At 39.6% G+C, this 20,559-nt stretch overlaps 1 protein-coding gene across 5 annotated transcripts in view; it reads right to left on the reverse strand.

The window, feature by feature from the left end:
* Nucleotides 1-20,559, reverse strand: part of CTDP1 (CTD phosphatase subunit 1) — a 185,426-nt gene that overhangs the window by 42,964 nt on the left and 121,903 nt on the right. The window contains exon 13 of one of the 5 annotated variants that reach the window (XM_034762481.1): nt 15,929-17,505. The exons of the other annotated variants lie outside the window; for them this stretch is intronic. Coding sequence (XP_034618372.1) covers nt 17,490-17,505 — 16 coding nt within the window. The 3' untranslated portion in view covers nt 15,929-17,489. Of the gene's footprint in view, nt 1-15,928; nt 17,506-20,559 lie in introns of those variants that run through there. 5 annotated transcript variants of the gene reach the window in all.

The raw sequence follows: 20,559 nt of genomic DNA on the forward strand, positions 1-20,559 counted from the left end.
TCTTATTAACTAAACTAAAATGTATTAAAAAAGAATAGATAGAGTATGGTTAAAAGATTAATCTACATACAGACACGAGTTCAATTCTTGAGGTTCAGATTCACAGCAGAGATGGTGAGCTTTGTAGTTGCAAAGACTTTTTAGTATTTAGTCCACAGATTATAGACCAATGTCCAATATTATATTCAGGGTGTTCCAGTTTAACTGGGATCTCAATCCTGTGACTCAAACTTCCCCTGATGAAGCTTAAGCAGATCTGAAATGACAGGGTCAGGACCCAAGGGTCTTTTATACAATGTTCTAGCATACACTTGACCATACTGTCCTGGCTAAACAATAGGCAATCAGGGCGACTCTGAAGTAGGTTTATTTTCTAAGCATCACCGGGTAATTATTCACACAGATTAACAAAGCGCTTGCCTGTTTTTCCACCATTCACAAATGATTTGCTATATATTTCAAAGAGATGAATACAGCGACATCCGATGTTCACAGTTCATTTGAATATTAAGATGTTCTTTTGATCTCTGAATTAACAGAATACAGCATAGATACGGACTGTTGATTACACTGTTGACTGCTACCAATATATACGTAATTACACAAAAACACACACATTATCTCCCCATATGTCTTTAAGGGTTGAATTTGAGTCATTCATCCTGCAGGACGCTTAACCCTTTCTGGTCATGCATCACAAGAACTTTTCCATACATAGTGTTGTGGACCTGATCCATCACCACAGAAATTAATGGTATTCCTGCCATTGACTTAAATGAGAGCAAGATCCAGCCCAATAATTCTAACCAAACCCCCCAAATCCCCTATTATATTTAAACTGAGCTTGCACATACAGAGCCATCTGTTTGCTTGATGGGAAATGAAACAGGAAGGATGGTTGTGAGATTGTGCCATCAGATGTCAACCGTATTTAAACTACCGATCAGGCAAGAGACCAAGTTACTGGTTATGAGACAAGTAATTAACATGCTTTCTCCTGATGACCATTTGTTTTTATTAAATTGTCATCTTTTTCCAGGAAAAAAAGACTTTCTAGAACAAAGGAGACAGACACCAACCAAGGTGAACAATGCACTAAAAATAGGCAAAGGAACATTTCTAAAAGATGAATAGTTTATGTTTTGGTGGAATGTATGGCACAAGAGATGAATATGAAATACCCCATGTGTTTTCTAACTTATCTCCTTCAGCTGAACCCACTAGCTCTACGAAGAGAGAAAGCGTACTTTCAGTTATGTTACTGAAAATAAAGATATTACATTTTTATAGGTAGGTTTCATTTCAGTGCAAAATACAACAATCTTACACAGAAAAATGAAACAAATTCTGTAGGTCCTTCCCTCCTTGGGTATAAGAAAGCTTCATTTACTTCACTAGACTATGTTGCCTGCATTTAAACACTCTGCCTAAAATAGAAGCTAGTGGGTTGTTTTTTTTGTGTGTTACAAGAAGATACTGTATAATCTGTTCTGCAGCTATCCAGTTAATCAGAATAGTAGCTGATTTTTCAAGTTTGGAAGGAAGGACCAAGCTTTTATGTTTTTGCTGTGAAGAGCTAAAAGAACCAAGTTTCTTTTAACAAAATGAACTGAAGCATTGAGGACCAAAAACCAATTAAGGGTTTTTTTTGGTTTCTCCTCTATCCTCTTCTCCTCCCCCATGAAAATACATATAGCATCTCTAATTAGCAGTTTACTTAGATAGCATAAAATTAACAGTGAACCCTGGACTATTGTTGATAATTGGAAATATCAAGACGACTCTCTGATAAGGGAACTTTTTAAAAAAGGGCACTTTTAATCTTTAATAGCTGTAGATTAAAGAATAATTGACTTGAGCAATAAACAACTAAAGACAACAAAGCTTAACCTAACTATAATGAGAAGATAGAACTACTAATCATTCTGTCATACGAATGTAGTATTTCCACTATCGTGCAAAAAGATTGAAGGGCTCGGATGCATATCATTTAATATGCAAGATGATGAATGGTGCAAAGAAAACTCTAAATGAGAAGTATAAATATAGTAGAAATCCTTTTACTGTGCAGTCATTAATGAAATTGTATACTGTTTCACCAATACGGCATTACAAATATAGCTTCACTGTCCCAAAACTGGCATTCAAGACAATACTGAAACTATATAAAAGGATTTTGTTGTGTGCCCAACCTGACGCACTTAAAATATTAATACACCTCTTCTTGGGCATTGTGGCTTTTTCATTTATTCTCATGCATTCCATCTGAGGAAGTCAACCACAAGCCTGTCATGTCAATAACAGTAACATTTTTAAGAGTCAGAGGGCACCTGCACCTTTTTAAGTTCTCTACAGTGACTCAAATTTGTGGACAATATATTTTCTTGTAACAGTGTCATGGTGCATAACTTGCAAAGTTTAAACTTTTAAGAGGACAAATTGTTAGTCATTATTCTGAGGGCACAATTTTCTTTGTATGGTTCAAACTTGGGATCTCAAGTTTATGTGTCATATTTTAATACAATTAATCTGTCTATCAGAGATGAAGTGCACATCGTTCTAGTTCAGACTTTGTTCTGTATCACAAGTCTTGCGCTGACCCTGAAGGAATCACTTTAGCAACTACCTAAAGTTAATTTCACTTGTGTGACACACAGCACACTCTGTATTGTTTTTGACCAGACCATAGCATGAAAATGATTTTTAGAAGTATGATTACAGCCAGAAAACTGATTATACAATTGGCATCTTGAAACTGCGTACACCTATTTACTGACAGCAAATGTGGTGATGAATAGTACTGCAGAGCCCAAATGATCACTGTAACATCAAAATGACTGTAGAGTTAGGTAGGTTATGCTGAATTTTATTTTGCTGTATGAATCAACATTGGTTTAAATTTATATTACAGTTTTGTTGTTGTGAGATCTTATATCTAGCAAAATATTGGAGACTAGGACAGTTTACAGAGGGGACAAAATAGAAGGGGACATTATATCAGTACATACATAATGTAGGTTATAGAAATGGTCACATGCTTCAGGTCTTAGGACAATACTTCCCCTAAGGTAAAAGTATTATAATTACTACAGAATGGTAGCTGTTGCTTTTGGAGTGGGGGTGGGGGTGGGAGGGGAGAACATTTTCAAGGCCAAAAGAAGTGTTAGGTACCAAGTTCCCAATGTCTTAACTCCCCTTTGTGCATTAGAAATCTCCCCCTAAATAAAAGAAAATGGAGTGTTTTATATAACAAGCTAATGATAGTTTCCTGTCTATCTTAGTGACTTCTCTTGTGATTAGAATTTTTGGTTTAATGCTCTACACCTTCAGATTGCTGCACATTTCAAATTCTATTAACTTTATTTAAGAAACCAGTGCAAATTCTGATTAATAGTCAAACTCCACAGCACTGATGTACATTTGGAATAGGTTCCTCATGCATCCATTACCACGATATCTGAACATTTCTACAAAGATTAGAAAAAAAAAAGGAAATCACTTCACATATTGTACAGTATTTTCACTCCAAGGCTACCTACTTTATACAAAGCAAAGATACTCAAAGAATATAAGACAAGCGTCACAACTATGTTATCCAAGCACAACTGTCCTCTTGGTTAATATAAATAACATTCTATGTATTAGAAAAGTTGAAGAGAAGATAGATGAGAAAATGTCACATCAGAAAAAGACAAATTAACTTATGATCAATATAAATAGGACGATGGGCAGCAAGTTTCAAATATTATTTGTCCTAATTTTGAAAGAAAACAAGGGGTCTTTAGTATTTCAGAATGATATATACCAAGGATACAGTGACACTCGGTTTTTTAGTCGCATTTTAAAGTGCTAATGTAACATGGACAGACCCCGATCTGCGTGCGGGTTTGAACCTGGGGCCTATGGAGCTTAGTGCATGAGCCTTTACTGCGTGAGCTAAACACGATATGGCTATTAACTAAGGCTGTAGAGTCAATCAATCAATCACCACACCCAGGAGGTGTTTGGGTTATACTAACACAAAACTGTAAATCCTGATGCATATACAGGACAAACATTTCAGGATAAACACAACTAGCAAGACATTTGTGTTGCAGAACAAATATTTTTGTAGTGTCTACACTAGAATTTAAAATGGTATTAGTTAACATGTTAATTAATGCATGTTAAACCATAGCTAAGAATTTAATAGCTGAAGTACCAGACATTAAACTAGATTAAAATGTATTAACCTGGCTATTACTACAAGCACACCAAAATAGGTATAAAATCAAGTCAGATGCGTCCAAGCCATGAAAAGCATATACAAAACCATATATTGTATCAAAAAGGTCAAAAAACTGGGAAGAAGGTTAAAAGGCAACTTACTTAATACTATGCATTTCCTGTTCTGTATGCACTTGTACCCAAGACAGTAAGTCTAAATAAAATATCCATATAGAGAGACCATTTTTGAGAAGAATTCATTTATTTCAAAATACCTATTTTTATCCATTTTTCTTTCCAGCACTTGTTGGCTGAATAGATCTGCAAGGATCTCACAGATGACAAGCTCATGACTACTACTATATTTTGATTTATGGTTGGGCAAATTGTAAGAAGTTCAGTTTGGACAAAATGTTTTAAGACCCCTTCTCCGTAAACTCATTAACAGGCCACAGTTCTGCAATAACTCTTTCTAACTTCTCGCAACACTGCACCAGATTCCATTTTATAGAGAAGATCTTGTCAAACACCAGAAAAATCTACTGTAACTGCCTCCGTTGTACCCTTATAGCCAAGAAAGGTTAACCGTGGCTCCAAATAAAGTCATTAATGAATGCCACTCAGAGTCAGAGAGCGCACGAGAAACAGTATAATTATATACAGTATATATTTCTCCATAATTATGCAAAGACACTGAATTAAGAAATTATATTTTAATACCAAATGCTGATTTACTGTATATTACTTTAAATAAATTAAAATTAAATTAATGGAGAGATCCTATCTCCTAGAACTGGAAGGGACCTTGAAAGGTCATTGAGTCCAGCCCCCTGCCTTCACTAGCAGGACCAAGTACTGATTTTGCCCCAGATCCCTCAGTGGCCCCCTCAAGGACTGAATTCACAACCCTGGGATTAGCAGGCCAATGCTCAAACCACTGAGCTATCCCCCCCACTTTTCAAATATACAAAATTTAAGTATTTGTTAGGCAGCTTCTCCTGCTACTTGCTACATTTAACCCTCTGACACCAGTATCCTCAATATTCTGGTTTGCAAACACTGCTGGCAATTAGCACCAAAGGGTTAATTTGATAGGACTCAAAGGATTTCCCTTTGATCTTACTGACAGTAGAGCATTTTGAGTAGGTATCCAGAATGTTATCTTCTGTAGGAATAAATGGATTAGTTTAAGAGACTTCAAAAAGCTTATCAGTACTGAAAGCTACAGTGTTAATTCTTTTATGTAGGGATTTTGGATAACACAAGCGCTTTTAATTAAAACAGGTTTCTAAATGGTAACTATTTTATTTTTAATGTTGACAATGGACACATTTAAAATTGATAGTTCTCTTCATTAAGGATGAATGGTTAAGTAGATTATGCTGCACGTATTCAGAGCCCCTCTCCTCTTAAAGCCCTTGCCAAAATCTCTTTCAAACAGCTCTTGTGAAAATAGCAAGATGTGCTGCCAACTGCAACACTTGTCGTTAGAAGAGGATCCTGGATTTCATTCTCGAGTGTGTCACCACTGCCTCTGGAAAAAACTAACTGAAGCTGCAATAATTTTTAAATTGCTGATGTATTCCACATACAAGGAATCCAGTTTGCTACCAGACTGTTAGAAATGTGAGGCACTCCAGTCATTTTAAAACACTCTTTTTGAGGCTGAAATTGTGAATTTCATTTATATCAGAAATATTTTACCCTGCCAAGTTACATCTATGATACAACAGGAATCCATCTATCCCTTCAAAGTTGGGCAATTTATACAGAAATTTGTTTTGGTATTTTTAATTCTGGATCTTTCAAAAATATTACTTTTGAATAAAGTCACTTAAAAATATTACACTTATTCAGGAGTACTGTGCAATACCCATAAGTCTAAATACAGTAGTTACCATTAACAGTATGGCATTTTCCAACAGCTCTCACTTAAGAGTTACCACAGTTTTCTATACTTAGAACAGGAAACAGCTGTGTTAGCAGCTGGCAATAGGGTGACCAGATGTCCCAATATTATTGGGACTGTCCCGATATTTGCTTGTTTGTCCCGCGTCCCGACCCATGTTAGGTCGGGACACTAGACAAACAAGCAAAGGTTCCGGAGCCTGGAAGGGCTCACGCCCCTCCCTGCCCCCTCCTTCCCCCATTGGCTCCCTCCCCAAATCCCTGCCTCTTCCCCAAACATGCCATTCCTCCTCCCTCCACAAGCGCTGGAGAGAGGCCCCGGAGACGCAGGGGGAGCGCGGGGCTGGGGGGAGCAAGAGTCTGGCCTGGCCCGGAGCACAGGCAGGACTCAGTCGGGCGATACCGGGAGGAAGAGTAGGGGGGCAGCCTGCGGGGCCAGGCAGCGGCTGTTCTCCCCACCTGGGCAGCAGGACTCGGGAGCAGCCACTGCTGCAGCTCCTACTGCCGCGGCCAGAGGAAGAGGCAATGGCGCTCGGTGGCTGCGGCTCTGGCGCCTGGGCCCGAACCTGGGCCTGTTGCGGGGACCCAGCAGCGCGCACGCTGCGCCCAGCCCCTGCCCAGTTGGTGCAATCCCGCAGCAGCCCCGGGACGGAAACATCGGCAACCCAGCCCCGTTCGTTCCCCTGCGGGACCTGAGAGGGACGGGTGGGCTGAGGCCTGCTGCCCCCCTCCGGGGCAGCTCGCAGGATTGCACCAGCTGAGCAGCCAGCCCAGACGTGACTGGCCAGGGGCTAGGCGCGCGCAACGTGCGTGCTGCTGGGTCCCCGCAACAGGCCCGGGCTTGGGGGGTTCGCGGGCGCCAGAGCCGCAGCCGCCGAGCTTGGCCAGCGGCTGCTTCCTCTCCCCGCGGCAGTGGGAGCTGCAGCAGCGGCTCCTCCCGAGTCCCGCTGCCCAGGTGGGGAAAACAGCCGCCCCCCTACTCTTCCTCCAGGTACCGCCTGACTGAGTCCTGCCTGCGCTCAGGGCTAGGCCGGACTCTCGCTCACCCCGGCTCCGCGCTCCCTATGCGTCTCCGGGGCCTCCTTCCAGCGCTTGCGGAGGGAGGAGGAAGGGATTGTTTTTTTGCTCCGCCCCCACCCCACCACCCCTCGCGTCCCGATATTTGACCTGGGTGATCTGGTCACCCTAGTTGGCAAACCTATTTAGGGGCATCCACAGCACAAACAAAATCTATATTAGGATATACAATAATTTTATTCTCTCAAGTTAGTGAAAACTTGAATGTATATTTAGAACTATTTAAAAAATATATAGTTAATAATTTTAAGGAAATAAAAGACGGATATCCTTTCTGTAACTGGTGAATGAGATGTGTTGCTCATGTCTATTCCACAATAGGTGCGCGTGCTCACTACGTGCACCGGTGTCGGAAGTTTACCCCTAGCAGTAACCGTAGGGGAGTGCCCCTAGAGACCACTGGAGTGGCACCTCCATGGCACAGTATAAGGGGCGCTGCACCCCCCACCCTCAGTTCCTTCTTGTCAGACAACTCCGACAGAGGGGAAGAAGGGTGGGATGCGCAATAGAGGTTACAGAAAAAGTAACTGTCTTTTCTTCTTTGAGTGATTGCTCATGTGTATTTCACAATAGGTGATTCCAAGCTACAGCTGTTGGAGGTGGGTAGAAGTTCACAAATTCTTGGGACGGAGTACAGCCCTGCCGAACCCGGCGCCCTCCCTGATTTGGGAGACGATCGAATAAAGGGAGATGAAAGTGTGAACTGAAGACCACGTAGCAGCCCTACAACTGTTCTGGATGGGAGCATAGGCCAAAAAGGCAGCCAATGAGGCCTGCACCCTAGTCGAGTGTGCCCTCACAATTGATGGCGGGAGCAAGAGGTTGGGGTGTGAGGAGTGTGGCTGGGGCTGCAGACTCTGGGGTGTTGCTGGGGATGAGGGGTTTGGGTGTAGAAAGGTACTCTGGGCTGGGACTGAGAGGTTCAGGGGGGGAGATCAGGGCTGGGGCAGGGGCGTGGAATGAGGGCTCCGGCTGGGGTGCAGGCTCTGGGGATGAGGGGCTTGGGGTGCAGGAGGATGCTCCAGGCTGAGATCGAGTGGTTCGGAGAGGGGAGGGGAATCACGGCTGGGGCAGGGATTTGGGGCACGGGAGGGGGTGCAGGCTCTGGGCAGCACTTACCTCAAGCAGCTCCCAGAAGCAGCAGCATGTCCCCCCCTCCCAGCTCCTGCATGGAGGTGTGGCCAGGTGGCTCTGCGTGTTGCCCTATCCGCAGGTGTCACCCCTGCAGCACCGACTGGCCTCTGTTCCTTGCCAATGGGAGCTACAGAGCCAGCGCCTGGGGCGGGGGCAGTGTGCGGAGCCCCTGAGCTGCCCCTACACATAGGAACCGGAGGGAGAACATGCTGCTGCTTCCGGGAGCCGAGCAGTGCCACGGCAAGCAGGGAGCCTGCCTTAGCCCCACTGTGCCACTGACCTGACTTTTAATGGCCTGGTCAGCAGTGCTGACTGGAGCTGCCAGGGTCCCTTTTCGACTGGGCATTCCGGTCAAAAACTGGACACCTAGCAACCCTGGACCAGTGGCCAGGTAATACCTTGCTGACAAACCTTTGCCTGTGAGTGATATAAAGAGACCATAGTGGAGAATGAGGGTCAAAATATGTACGTCTTGCTTTGTTTTATTATAAAGAATTATATATTTAAGAATACACTAACGCTATGTTTAAACTGCAGCCAGATATGTGATTAGCAGCTCATGCAGACATACCCACACTAGCTTAAATCTAGAGGTCTTGCTAAAAAGAGAAGTGAGGACGTTGTGGTGCAGACTTCAGAGCAGGCTGCAAAAGCAAGTACACACCCAGGAGGGTTAGCCAGGTTTCAGTAGCCTGTGCTAAAGCCTGCAGTGCCATATCCTCACTTCGATTTTTGACAAACCAGTTAGATGAACGCTAATGCAGGTATGTCTGCTTGAGCTGTTTATCACACCGCTAGCTGAAGTGCCGACAATCCAAAACCAGTTAATACCAAAAGATCACTGCAAAATAATCACATTAGAGATGTGCTTTTGACTTTAAACATAGGGTACAATATATATAAAATATTTTTAAACTATCCATAGTAGAGAATTATAAAGAAAAAATAACATTTGCAATAAAACTAAAATTTACAACTAAATAAATTCTGACAATATATGGAACTTTTCATGTGTACTATTTAAACTGCAAGGTTGATTTACAAGTTACTGATTCATGAACACTAACCTCCAAATTTTCAAAAGCTCCTAAATTACTTAGGTGCTTAAGTCCTATTGAAGATCAACAAGACTTAGGAACCTAAGGTGCTTTTGGAAGTTTTTGCCTTAAATGCTTAACCTTTAAAACACCAGCACTATTTGAACTAATATTAATCTTTAGCTTATCATTCTCATCTCTTGAGAAAGCTACGCTACAGAATTTTGAAGTCCTATGGATTTTGAGGACGTGTCTCAATCTGAGAACTGGAGAAAAATTTATGAGGAAAGAAAATCTACTGGTTTGAGTGTTAGAGAAAATTAAAACAAGTTCACAATATTGCTTTCTTTTGACAGCATGTAAAGAAGAAAGAGGAGTAGGACTAAAATTCCAACCTTCTAAGGTGAGGTGCTGATTACCTGAAATGCTACTATACTTTGAAGGAAAGAAGTGTAGAATGCTGAAGACAGAAGCTGAAAAACAGGTTTATAAAAAAACTTAAAGGAATCATAAAGGAACCTAGTCAGAAGCCACTGGGAGAGACTTTCCATCCTCCCTCATGCTACCCCAAAGAAAAGTAGCATACCAAGAATTTGGAAGGCAACTATTTGCTGAGAATCAGTACAACATCAATTCTGAAATTGCGAGGATGATGCTTGTTCAGCCTTAACTCCTTACTCTTACATCTGCCTTACAAAACTGACATGAAATATTTACCAACTGATGCATCAAATCGTTTTCCCATCCTTTACCACAATGAGTGAGGCTGTTGCCTTTTAAAAATGTCTTTTCAGAATCCTACTGCTTCTCAAAACAGGAAAAAAATCAGATTTATGTGAATACTATAATCCTGTATTCAACCAAGTCCTTATTAGTATGTTGACTTAGATTCATGCATTATGCTATTCATGTGTCATTCAGATATCTGTATTAGATATCAACCTTTACAACTATACATACATAACTTTTGCAAAGATTGCACAACTTGTCAGAGGCTTCGGACATGACTACACTACAAACTTTGACTGATGCAAGTTATGTCAGCATAAATCTGCCTCAGGTAGTGTATTGCTTCTGTGTGAGCATGCATTCTTGGCTACTCGTGATGGTGCTGCGCATACTCACCAGGAGTGCTTTTGTTGATGCAGTGCTACGCAGCATGGGTAGCTACCCCAGTTTGCAACTTAGCACCGTCCGCGCACTGTCTTTTGGGAAGTTTTGGCAATGCATGGTGGGGGGTAGAGAAAAGTCACACAGGGGTTACTAGGAGCAAGGGGTCAAGTTCCTAGCATGCAACTTCATCCATCCCATAATGTCATCCATATCCCATAATTTTTGTGCCTTTCATAAAAATCCTATGAACCTGCACAGACCTCCCTGCTGTCGGGCTTTTCTGACAGAAGCATGAAACCCATGCAGCTCTGCACTACTGAACTGAGCATTGCAAGCACAGGACTCACAATCATCTGGTATTTGCAGAGCCACACAAAGAAATGAATGAGCACAAAACATGACTATTTCTTGGAGGACAGACTGCTGTGAGATATAGTGAGAAACCATTAAAGGTTGTCGGTGGCATTCAAGGAGCAGCTTTAACTGGAGGAGCACTACTTCTGGGCCTAAGAAAAAAAGCACTCCCTGGTGGGAATCACATTATAAATGCAGGTCTATGATGAACAGTAGCTGCAGAACTTTTGGATGCAAAAGGCCACATTCTTGGATCTGTGTGCCTATCTCACCTCAGCCCTTCAGTGCAGGGATACCAGAATGAGTGCGGCACTGACAGTGTAGAAGTGAATGGCAATCGCCCCTGCTTGACTGCTGGCACTGCCTGGACTGTGGTGGAGTCTCAAACAGGTCCTGGCTTGCAGAGTAATTGGGCCTCCCAGTTCCATGTCCCCCATCCTCCTTGCTGTTCATGGCAGTGGTCTGTGTCTCAGGCTCCTCAGAGGTATTCAGGGTGGCCCGTAAGGTGGTGGTGGTCTCTGCCAAGTATAGCATGCAGCTCTTTGTAAAAGCAGCACGTCTGTTGCTCGGCACTGATTGACTGCTGGCCTCCAAGGCCCTCTAGTATGCCTGCTATAGGTCATTTGCTTTCATGCGGCACTGCTCCTGATTGCTGTTGTACCCCTTTCTCCTGCATCCCCTGTGGAATCTGCTCATAGATGTCCATGTTTCTACGGCTGGTCCATAGTTGTGCCTGCCTAGCCTCTTCTTCCGACAGGCTCAAGAGATCCAATGTCTCCTGTCTACTCCAGGCTGGAGCTTGTCAGGTGCATTTAGCTGGCATGGTCAGCTGGGCAGTTGCATACAACAAGGGAGAGCTGCTAGGTGGGCTCACCAACCTGGGCAATCAGGAAAAGCCATATCAAAAATTTACAGCGTTTTAAAGGGGAGCATGGGAGACTTCTGTTCTCCACAAGATGGGCAGTGGAGTTCACAATTGTGATCTGAGTGGTCAGTGTTGGGCGTTTTGGGGCAGCTGCTGGAGGACTGTTTGGTCAACATAGGTAACATATGTCAACCTCAGTACATTGACCATAGCTCAGTGCCATGGGAGTTGGTATTACTGCGCTGCCATAACGGGTGCTTAAATCAGTGGGAGACAAATTTAAGTGTAGACAAAAGCACAGCGAGGTCAACACAAGGTGGCTTACATCAACCTAACTTTGTATTGTAGACCAGGTCTCTCTCATTACTCATACAATAAGTAACTACAAATTAAGCTGAAATTAAGCTTTTTTTTGTTTGTTTTTAAACAAAGGGAATTTTGAAAAATATTCAGAATGAATTTAAAAGCTTACTGTAGAAAACCTTCACAGATTTCCAGAAGAATGTCAGCAATTTCTGAGATTTTAAACACTTTCCTCCTACGCCCCTTCATTCTCTTCCCGATAGAACTAAAACATTCTAATCTGCACTCCACCAATCACCTAGAGATATCAGTATTTTTAATTAAACCCATATTTCTCATATGCTCAACTTTCTCTTTTAGTTACAGGGAACAAAGAATAGGCTTGAGTGACAAGTCTGCTTTGGAGAGTGTAAGAAACTCTGAGAATGTTTCGAATATTTAGAATTTTACAGAACTCTCTTAGCTAAGAAATTTAAACCTCTATTGTTTTAGTTTAAGTAGGGTGAAAGCTTTATTGTATGCAGAATTTCTGAAAAGCATTGAATGTTTTATCACTTGGTAGTGCAGCAGCTTATTAGGTATAGAACTGAAGTCTTTTAAGTTGGAGTTGCTGGAGATATTTTTTCTCCAGAGTGTGGAAAGCCTTTTTGAAGTTTTAGCTTTACATTTAAAGTTTTATAGATTTATCATATATAGAGAAGATTAAATATACATACATTCTTATACCTTACACTTTATGCATTTGCTCCTAAATCAAGGATGGATATAAAAACAAGGAATGCTTTCTTTCTCTAACAAAATATAGTTAAAGATGGCCAGAGAGAATATTTCATAGTTGCCCTCTAGCCTTGATTTAGGCAGAAATGATTTTTAAGACTTTGTAAAAGAAAATCTGCTTTCCCCAGCTTTTCTCGTATAAAGGAAATTCTAATTTCTGCAAGGGAAAGTGCCTTGGTACTGGATTGGGTTTTGCTGCTAGCGGTGCTGGTGTCACCTCATAGGTGTCAAAGTCTACAATGGAAACGTAGAACATCTACTTCCTGAGATGGAAACAACCACAAAGGATTTACCACATATAGCTTTAAAGACTTCTTGTTTAACTTGTTAAGTAAAATATAATTCTAATCAGTAACCATCTATCAGGGTGCTGGATTATATGTCACAGCGGGAGAACTCCTCCCATCAGCATAGGTAGGATCTTCATTGAAGCCATGCAGCTGCGCTGCTATAGCAGTTTGTGTGTAGACAAGCCCTTACATGCTTTGATCAGCAGTAAAATAGTTAATGTTGACATATAAATCATCATTTGGCATCTAAGTTAATACTCCACGGAGGTGAATAAGGCAGTACATACCTTCGTAGCTACAGTAACAGGCTTTCCACAGACTGAGGCATCAGTTTACACTCATTTAGAGATTAATCGCAGTTTTAATTGCACTGTTAAACAATAGGATACCAATATTCAATATTTTTGGATGTTTTTCTACATTTTCAAATATATGAATTTTAATTAGAACACACAATAAAAGTGTACAGTACTCACTTTATTTTTTTAATACAAATATTTATACTGTAAAAATGATAAAAGAAATAGTATTTTTTAATTCACCTCATACAAATACTGTAGTGCACTCCTCTGGAATGGTGGTTGAAGCATGAAGGGACATATGAATCTTTAGAGAATCTGGGCACAAATATCTTGCGATGCCGGCTATAACAGTGCTGTGCGAATGCCTGTTTTCACTTTCAGGTGACATTGTAAACAAGAAGCAGGCAGCATTATCTCCTACAAATGTACAGAAACTTGTTTGTCTGAGCGATTGGCTGAACAAGAAGTGGGACTGAGTGGACTTGTAGGCTTTAAAGTTTTACATTGTTTTATTTTTGAATGCAGTTTTTTTGTACAGAATTCTACATTCGTAAGTTCAACTTTCATAATAAAGAGACTGCACTACAGTACATATATTAGGTGAATTGAAAAATATTTCTTTTCTCTTTTCTACAGTGCAAATATTTGTAATAAAAATATTAAGTGAGCAGTGTACACTTTGTATTCTGTGTTGTAACTGAAATCAATATATTGGAAAATGTAGAAAATATGCAAACATATTTAAATGATATTCTATTATTGTTTAACACTGTGATCAGGTGATTAATCGTGATCAATTTTTTTTTTTAATCACTTGACAGCCCTACTAGAGAGAGATACCTTTGAAATGAAAGCTGAGATTTAGAGAACAAGGCTGTGTTTAAAAAAGCACATGGCTTGCCAACCTGGCCCAAATTTAATCCCAGCTTATGCCCAAGTACAGTTAACCCTTCATTATATGGTGCAATATATGCTAAGGTGATGGCAACTTATGCTTTGGATGGATGGATGCATGGAAGAGATTTAATGGATATTTTGCACACTAGGTAAGATTATATACATGTACAGAAGACATTTAATCAGTTACTGTTTAAGACATTAAATAAATCAAGGAAGTCTGTCTGAAGCTATGTCTGCACTGCAAAAATGTGTGGGTTTTTATATCAAGGTATGTATTCCTGACATAAAATCCTAATGGAGACAAAGCATTGTAATGTTTTCTTTGATATAGCTAACTGAAGTAAACCCTTGGTGCAGGGTGTGGAGTTTACTTCAACTAGCTACCTGTGGACAATGCTACTTGTGCATTGTCTCCACTAGAATTTTATACTGAGATAACTATCTTCAGATGTGGCAGAATTAGATATTAATTTTTTAATAATTTAATATCTGTTTATTTTTAAGCATGCTCTATCAATTTAAATTTTCACAGTTGTGCAAAATTAGGGATTTTATTTTGTTCAATTTTTATTCATGTAAATTTTCATGATTATAGGAAATTAAGGAGGGGATTAGATAATTATTTAATGACACTAGATGCTGAGATTCAATAAGCTAAAGCTTTATAACTGTTATAACCATTAACACACCAATTGTCAATATCACATATCATATGCAAAGTAAATACCCTTAACTCAGACTAAGTTCTCAACCAGCATTTTTCTTACTTTGTCAAGCTGTACATTTCAATTATTGATGGAAATTTTCTCTTGTCAATGTGTGTGCGTGTGTAACTGATGTTTACCAATATTTACTGATAAAAATGTAATCCTTCCAAGCCTAGGTATCTTGATGTAAAAAACACACCTTTCACCTTTTATCTTTCTTTGCAGTAAAGACATAGTCTTATTCTCCTATTTGCCATAGTTGAGTCTAGACCACATTATGGCAGAATCACTTCCTTTTTCTGTTTCAAAAACTCCTCCAATTTCCACATAAAACAGTTAATGAATAGAAAACTAAAAAGTCCAGACCACATAGCTCAATTACAGAATGGTCCAAAACAAAAACAAAAAACACTCTAGTGTTAGACTCCAAATTAGGACAGGATTCTGTGAAACGGAAAAAACAGAAGAATGACTTATAGTCACTAAATTTTAGCAGTAATTTTGATACTTTCAAAATCTACTGATGTGTAACACAATCTCAATTCAATAAACGTTCTGTCCTTGCAGAGATCCCACAGCATACAAATTTAAAATGTGTACAGGGTATGAGATCTGTAAAATCAAAATATATTGCTGTTTCCATCCCCCACTTGTTACTGTAGACAAGTGTGTTACAGAAATTGCTTGCACTTAATAATAATATTTTGCTTTATTTTTCAACTTAAAATGTAAATGAGGCTCAAATATATCAAATATTTCTTGTTGATACAAGGATATACTATGCAACTGGAGCTGACTAGTCACCCGCTTCTCCTACAGAAGAAAATGCTCATGATTAAATGTATATGAGTCTCTTTAAAAGCTTTTTCATACTAGATGACATTAATCATTACCTACACTTACTGAAACTGCGGTTGGATTTTGATAATTTATAACTACTTATTCAAGAATTATGGCAACAAACTTAATGCTTGACATGTTTTTATTACATTAACAAGTACACTTTCGTTATCTCTCAGTTAGTAGAAACAGTTACTGGACACATCTGGGGCACAATCCAGCTTCCACCAAAGTAAATCACAAAACTCCCATCTACTTAAAAGAGGTGCTTGATCAGATCTGTCTCCAACTTCTCTTTTAAAAATTAGACAGAAAGAAGAATGCAAGCTACAGAGTGCAACAAACATTTATGTACAAAATTCAGTTCAGTTTAGATTGTCTAGCTTTTTAAGGATGATACACATTTGCTGTTTCAACTTATCATTTGTAATTTCTCATGCAAGTCATAACATGTCATGGAACAAATGCAGAATGGTATTATAATGAACAAGTCTTTTCAATGATTGATTTATATTTTATATAGCATGGAATATAGTCACATTTCAGCGTATGCAAGCAGGTGATTGTACTTCCAAGTATAAAAAAGCTGGGAGAAAGGCTTGCGTTTTATCAAGTTGCAGAAGGAGCTATGATTTTTGAAGGATTCTGTAGCATGTAGCACTGGCTGCACCAATGTACCGTCAGCAAGCCATAATAGAACAGAATGCAAAAAAGGTGCTCCTTTTCTATTCTGAAAAGTGACAGTCATTACCATTTCTGAAAGCCATTATTTTTCACAGAGGTGTGCCACCACTTATTAGAATTTTAGAAATGGTTCTAAGGTAGCTACCAGAGGATGTCCTGAATTTTTCAATTAATGTTCGTATTTCAGCACAATATAATAAACCAAACAATTTTACGTTTAAAAGCAAACAGTTAAAGAGGTGTATGTGTCATTGTTCTTTATAACTGTATTAGATTCTTTAGCTAGAAAAACCTATATCCAGTCTGACAACTCAGGTCAACATTTCAACATGGCATTCTACAGATTTCAGCACTCACAGCATTGAACTATTACACAAGAGTGCATGCTTTGTAATGCACAGTAACTATTATGGTGGGTCACAGTGCCAGTAACTGAAGCATTGTTGCTATTTCTCCATATATTCTTGGAAAGTATGTACAGTATTTTATTTTATGTATATTATACTTCAGACCATAACGATGTACAGCTACCAATGCTACAGTTTTTGTGTGTACCCCAAATACTACACATGCCCATGTGCAATACTGCAATTTCAGCACCCATGGTATCATGATACAATATATGTTAGTTTTGGTCTGAAGTCCAGTGACAATCTCTTTCCTAAAGTGGACTGATGTCCATTTTTAAGCTAATATCTCTAAAGGTCATCTTTCAGGTTTTTATGGTCAAAGTGTGGTCCAGAGCTCTAATATTCTGTGACCATCCTCGTTTTTTAAAGCACTGCGACCTGCAGACACTACAGGTCCCAGTATGCAATAATACTCCATAAGTAACCAGATCTGCAGACTCCACAGACTCCTTCCACATTAAAGATAAGGGCAGTACTAATCAGCTCCACAATACTTCATGTAAATATAATCTTCAGGCATCTGGCAAGTTGCTGATGTAGCCCACAAGGGAATGAACTTTGAGAACACGTTATAGACATTTACTACATTACCTGCTGGCTGAAAAAAAAAAAATATATCAATGCACTGGTTTATATCCATTAGGAAATTTCTATTTGGTCCTGTCAAACAGTTACAGCTATAAATTACTGAAATAAAATTTGGAAATTAAATCAATTATTTATGCCATAAAGTAATTTAAACTTCAACCATATTGCTATAGATAATGCAGATATCTGTATTAAGCAGTCATTTTACTGTTTTTTAGTTGTAACAGGAAATTATGACAGCTGATTTACTCAAAAATATTTACAGTGGAACACTATTTTATCATAACTGATAAAAACTAATATATTCAGGCAATTATCATATCTACATTTTCCAATTTTAATTAAAAAACAAAATTGCTAGTTCTATTCCCAGGCTGAGTCATTCTTGCTAATTGGAAAAATTTTATACACAATCTTGAATTTTGTTAATTAGTGGTACTAAGTTTGACTATGCCATAATCTTTATCTTTGTGGGACTTGCATGTGTCTGGGCAGTGCTTCAGTGATCAGCGGTAAAGCCCTCTCCTGTTGCAATTGGTCTGCAGTAACTAAGACAGTTAACTACTATCTTCACCTATAATTAACATTTACAGATGGAAGTCAATCAAATTAAATGTCCTCTCCAAGAACACCTGGACTAGTAAAAATTAGTTCAGCAACAGAATCAGTGCACCATGATATGTTTTCCAGTAGCCTATTTATTAGCCTTTGACCATGAATGTTTCACAATGTTTGGGTTAGCGATTTTCCCTTGTGGGGAGAGAAGTTACTTCACAGCCCTTACAAAAACGTTCACAGACAACCCTACACTTAATCTAGTTTCTAGGTCCTATCTGCTTCTGCAGTGAAGGGAGTACCTAAGTAATAAAAACAATAGTGGCCAGGTTTATCTATAATCCTTTACTGCAGAAAACCCAAGTCAATTATAGATTTACTTGTTCTCCACCTCTTTACGCAAGAAACACAAACGAAGAATCACTTAAAACAACTCCATTTCTCTACAACTCTGGTTATTTTACCATTCTTTTTTCAGAACCTGTGATCTCTGGTGAAACATTGAATATTGTTAGGACAAATTAATGAAACATGCCATTTACCTTTTCAAGTGACTCAAGGTGGAATTTTCAAAAATGCTCAGCACTGATCTAACTCTCTGCTCTCACTAAAGTCAAAGTGGAGTTTTAACACAGACTTTGATGAGAACACAGCCTGTGAGGAGCACTTTGGAAAATCCTATCCTTAGTTGTCAAAGTACAGTGACTAATTTTGGGGGTTTGTTAGAGGAGTGGGTGGGTGAGATTCTGTTGCCTGCTTTGTGCAGGAGGTTAGACTAGATGATCATAATGGTCCCTTCTGACCTTAAAGTCTATGAGTCTATTAAAAATAAAACTCTGTTTCAGATAGGGATGTAAATATTGTTTTAAAAGTTAACCGGTTAAATGATTAAAATTATATCGTTAACAGATGTCACTCTGGCTGGTCTGCTGCGGCCCGGCGTCAGGGCTGCTCCGGCCAGCCCGGCGCGGCTGCTGTGGCCTGTGTGCAGGGGGTTAACTGTTAAGGTCGGTTAACGGTAAGCCTAATGCTCACTGGTTAACCATTTAACCTTTCACATCCCTAGTTTCAGATCCATTTTGCCTAACACTATTTTCCTTTTTCCAGCTGTAACACTGAGCCAGCACAGGTTAAACAATTAGCAAGCTGTGTAACCTGGAAGCAACCCTTAAGGATGTATCAAAAGGGTATTACCATGGTAAACAGGGCCATTCCTTCTAGATAGTTATCAAATCTATGTTAAGTAGATTAGAATCTTTAACATGTCTGCCTGTATTGTTAGAGAATCAAAGGGTGGATGCTAAGTGTATTTGTATTTACCTATATCATGTTAGAAGTAGCTTGTAGATGCTAATTCCATTTCATGTCTTAATGGCATTATATTATGCATGCAGATGGTTCAGTTAACTTTAAGATCAAAGATGTGAGATACTGTAGGAACTAAATTTTATTTACATTGTCTTCAGCTTATCTGTGCTATAATGAAATACCTTGATAGTTTGAATGGCTAATTGCTTATATGAATGAATGCAGCTAGTTACCTGTGTATGCATAGAAAATAGAAGATGAATTTCAAAGCAACAATATACATTACCTATTCTTCATCTGAGGAAGGGCTGGTCTGCTGTCAAGAGGCTTATCAGCTTGCTAGAAGACTATAAAGAAGCAGCCCTAGGGCTGTTCCTTTTCATCTCAGGTCTTTTTAAACTTTGAGAAGGAAGGTCTAAGCCACAAGACTGAGGTCTCCAGGTTTACTCTGGATTTACACTGGAATTCTCATGGAAGAATTTGAACAAACTTTACACCTAGACTGCCTATTGGACTATAACCTTTTACAATGATTTCAGAAAGACTTTTACAAATCAGCAGCCTCACCAACTCTGCTATGAGACTGACCTAAGGCCTTTACACATATCTGTATGCATCTTATCTTTTTAACCACAGCAACTCTCTTTTTTCTTTTTTTATTATTAAAACCTTTAGTTTTAGTTACTAAAAGACTGGTATCAGTGTGATTATTGGGTAAGATCTGAGATTCACATTGACCTGAGGCTCAGTGTCAGGTCCTTTGGGACTGGTGGACGTAACATATGGTGAATCTGGTTTTCAGTAACTACTCACCATATTAGACTTGGCTGCCTAGGTGTGATCAAGGACTGGGATGCTTAAAAGGGACTGGATTTTTGCATCTTGGTAATCAGTGTGGTATTACAGAAGCTGTTTAGTTACTGGCTTGGTGAATCTAATTATAGAATAAACCACCAATTTTAGGGATTGTCTGCCCTATTCCTTGCAGGTTTCAGAGTAGCAGCCGTGTTAATCTGTATCCGCAAAAAGAACAGGAGTACTTGTGGCACCTTAGAGACTAACAAATTTATTAGAGCATAAGCTTTCGTGGACTACAGCCCACTTCTTCGGATGCATACCGAAGAAGTGGGCTGTAGTCCACGAAAGCTTATGCTCTAATAAATTTGTTAGTCTCTAAGGTGCCACAAGTACTCCTGTTCTT

The sequence above is a fragment of the Trachemys scripta genome, chromosome 2 (assembly GCF_013100865.1).
Source record: "Trachemys scripta elegans isolate TJP31775 chromosome 2, CAS_Tse_1.0, whole genome shotgun sequence".
NCBI lineage: Eukaryota > Metazoa > Chordata > Testudines > Emydidae > Trachemys > Trachemys scripta.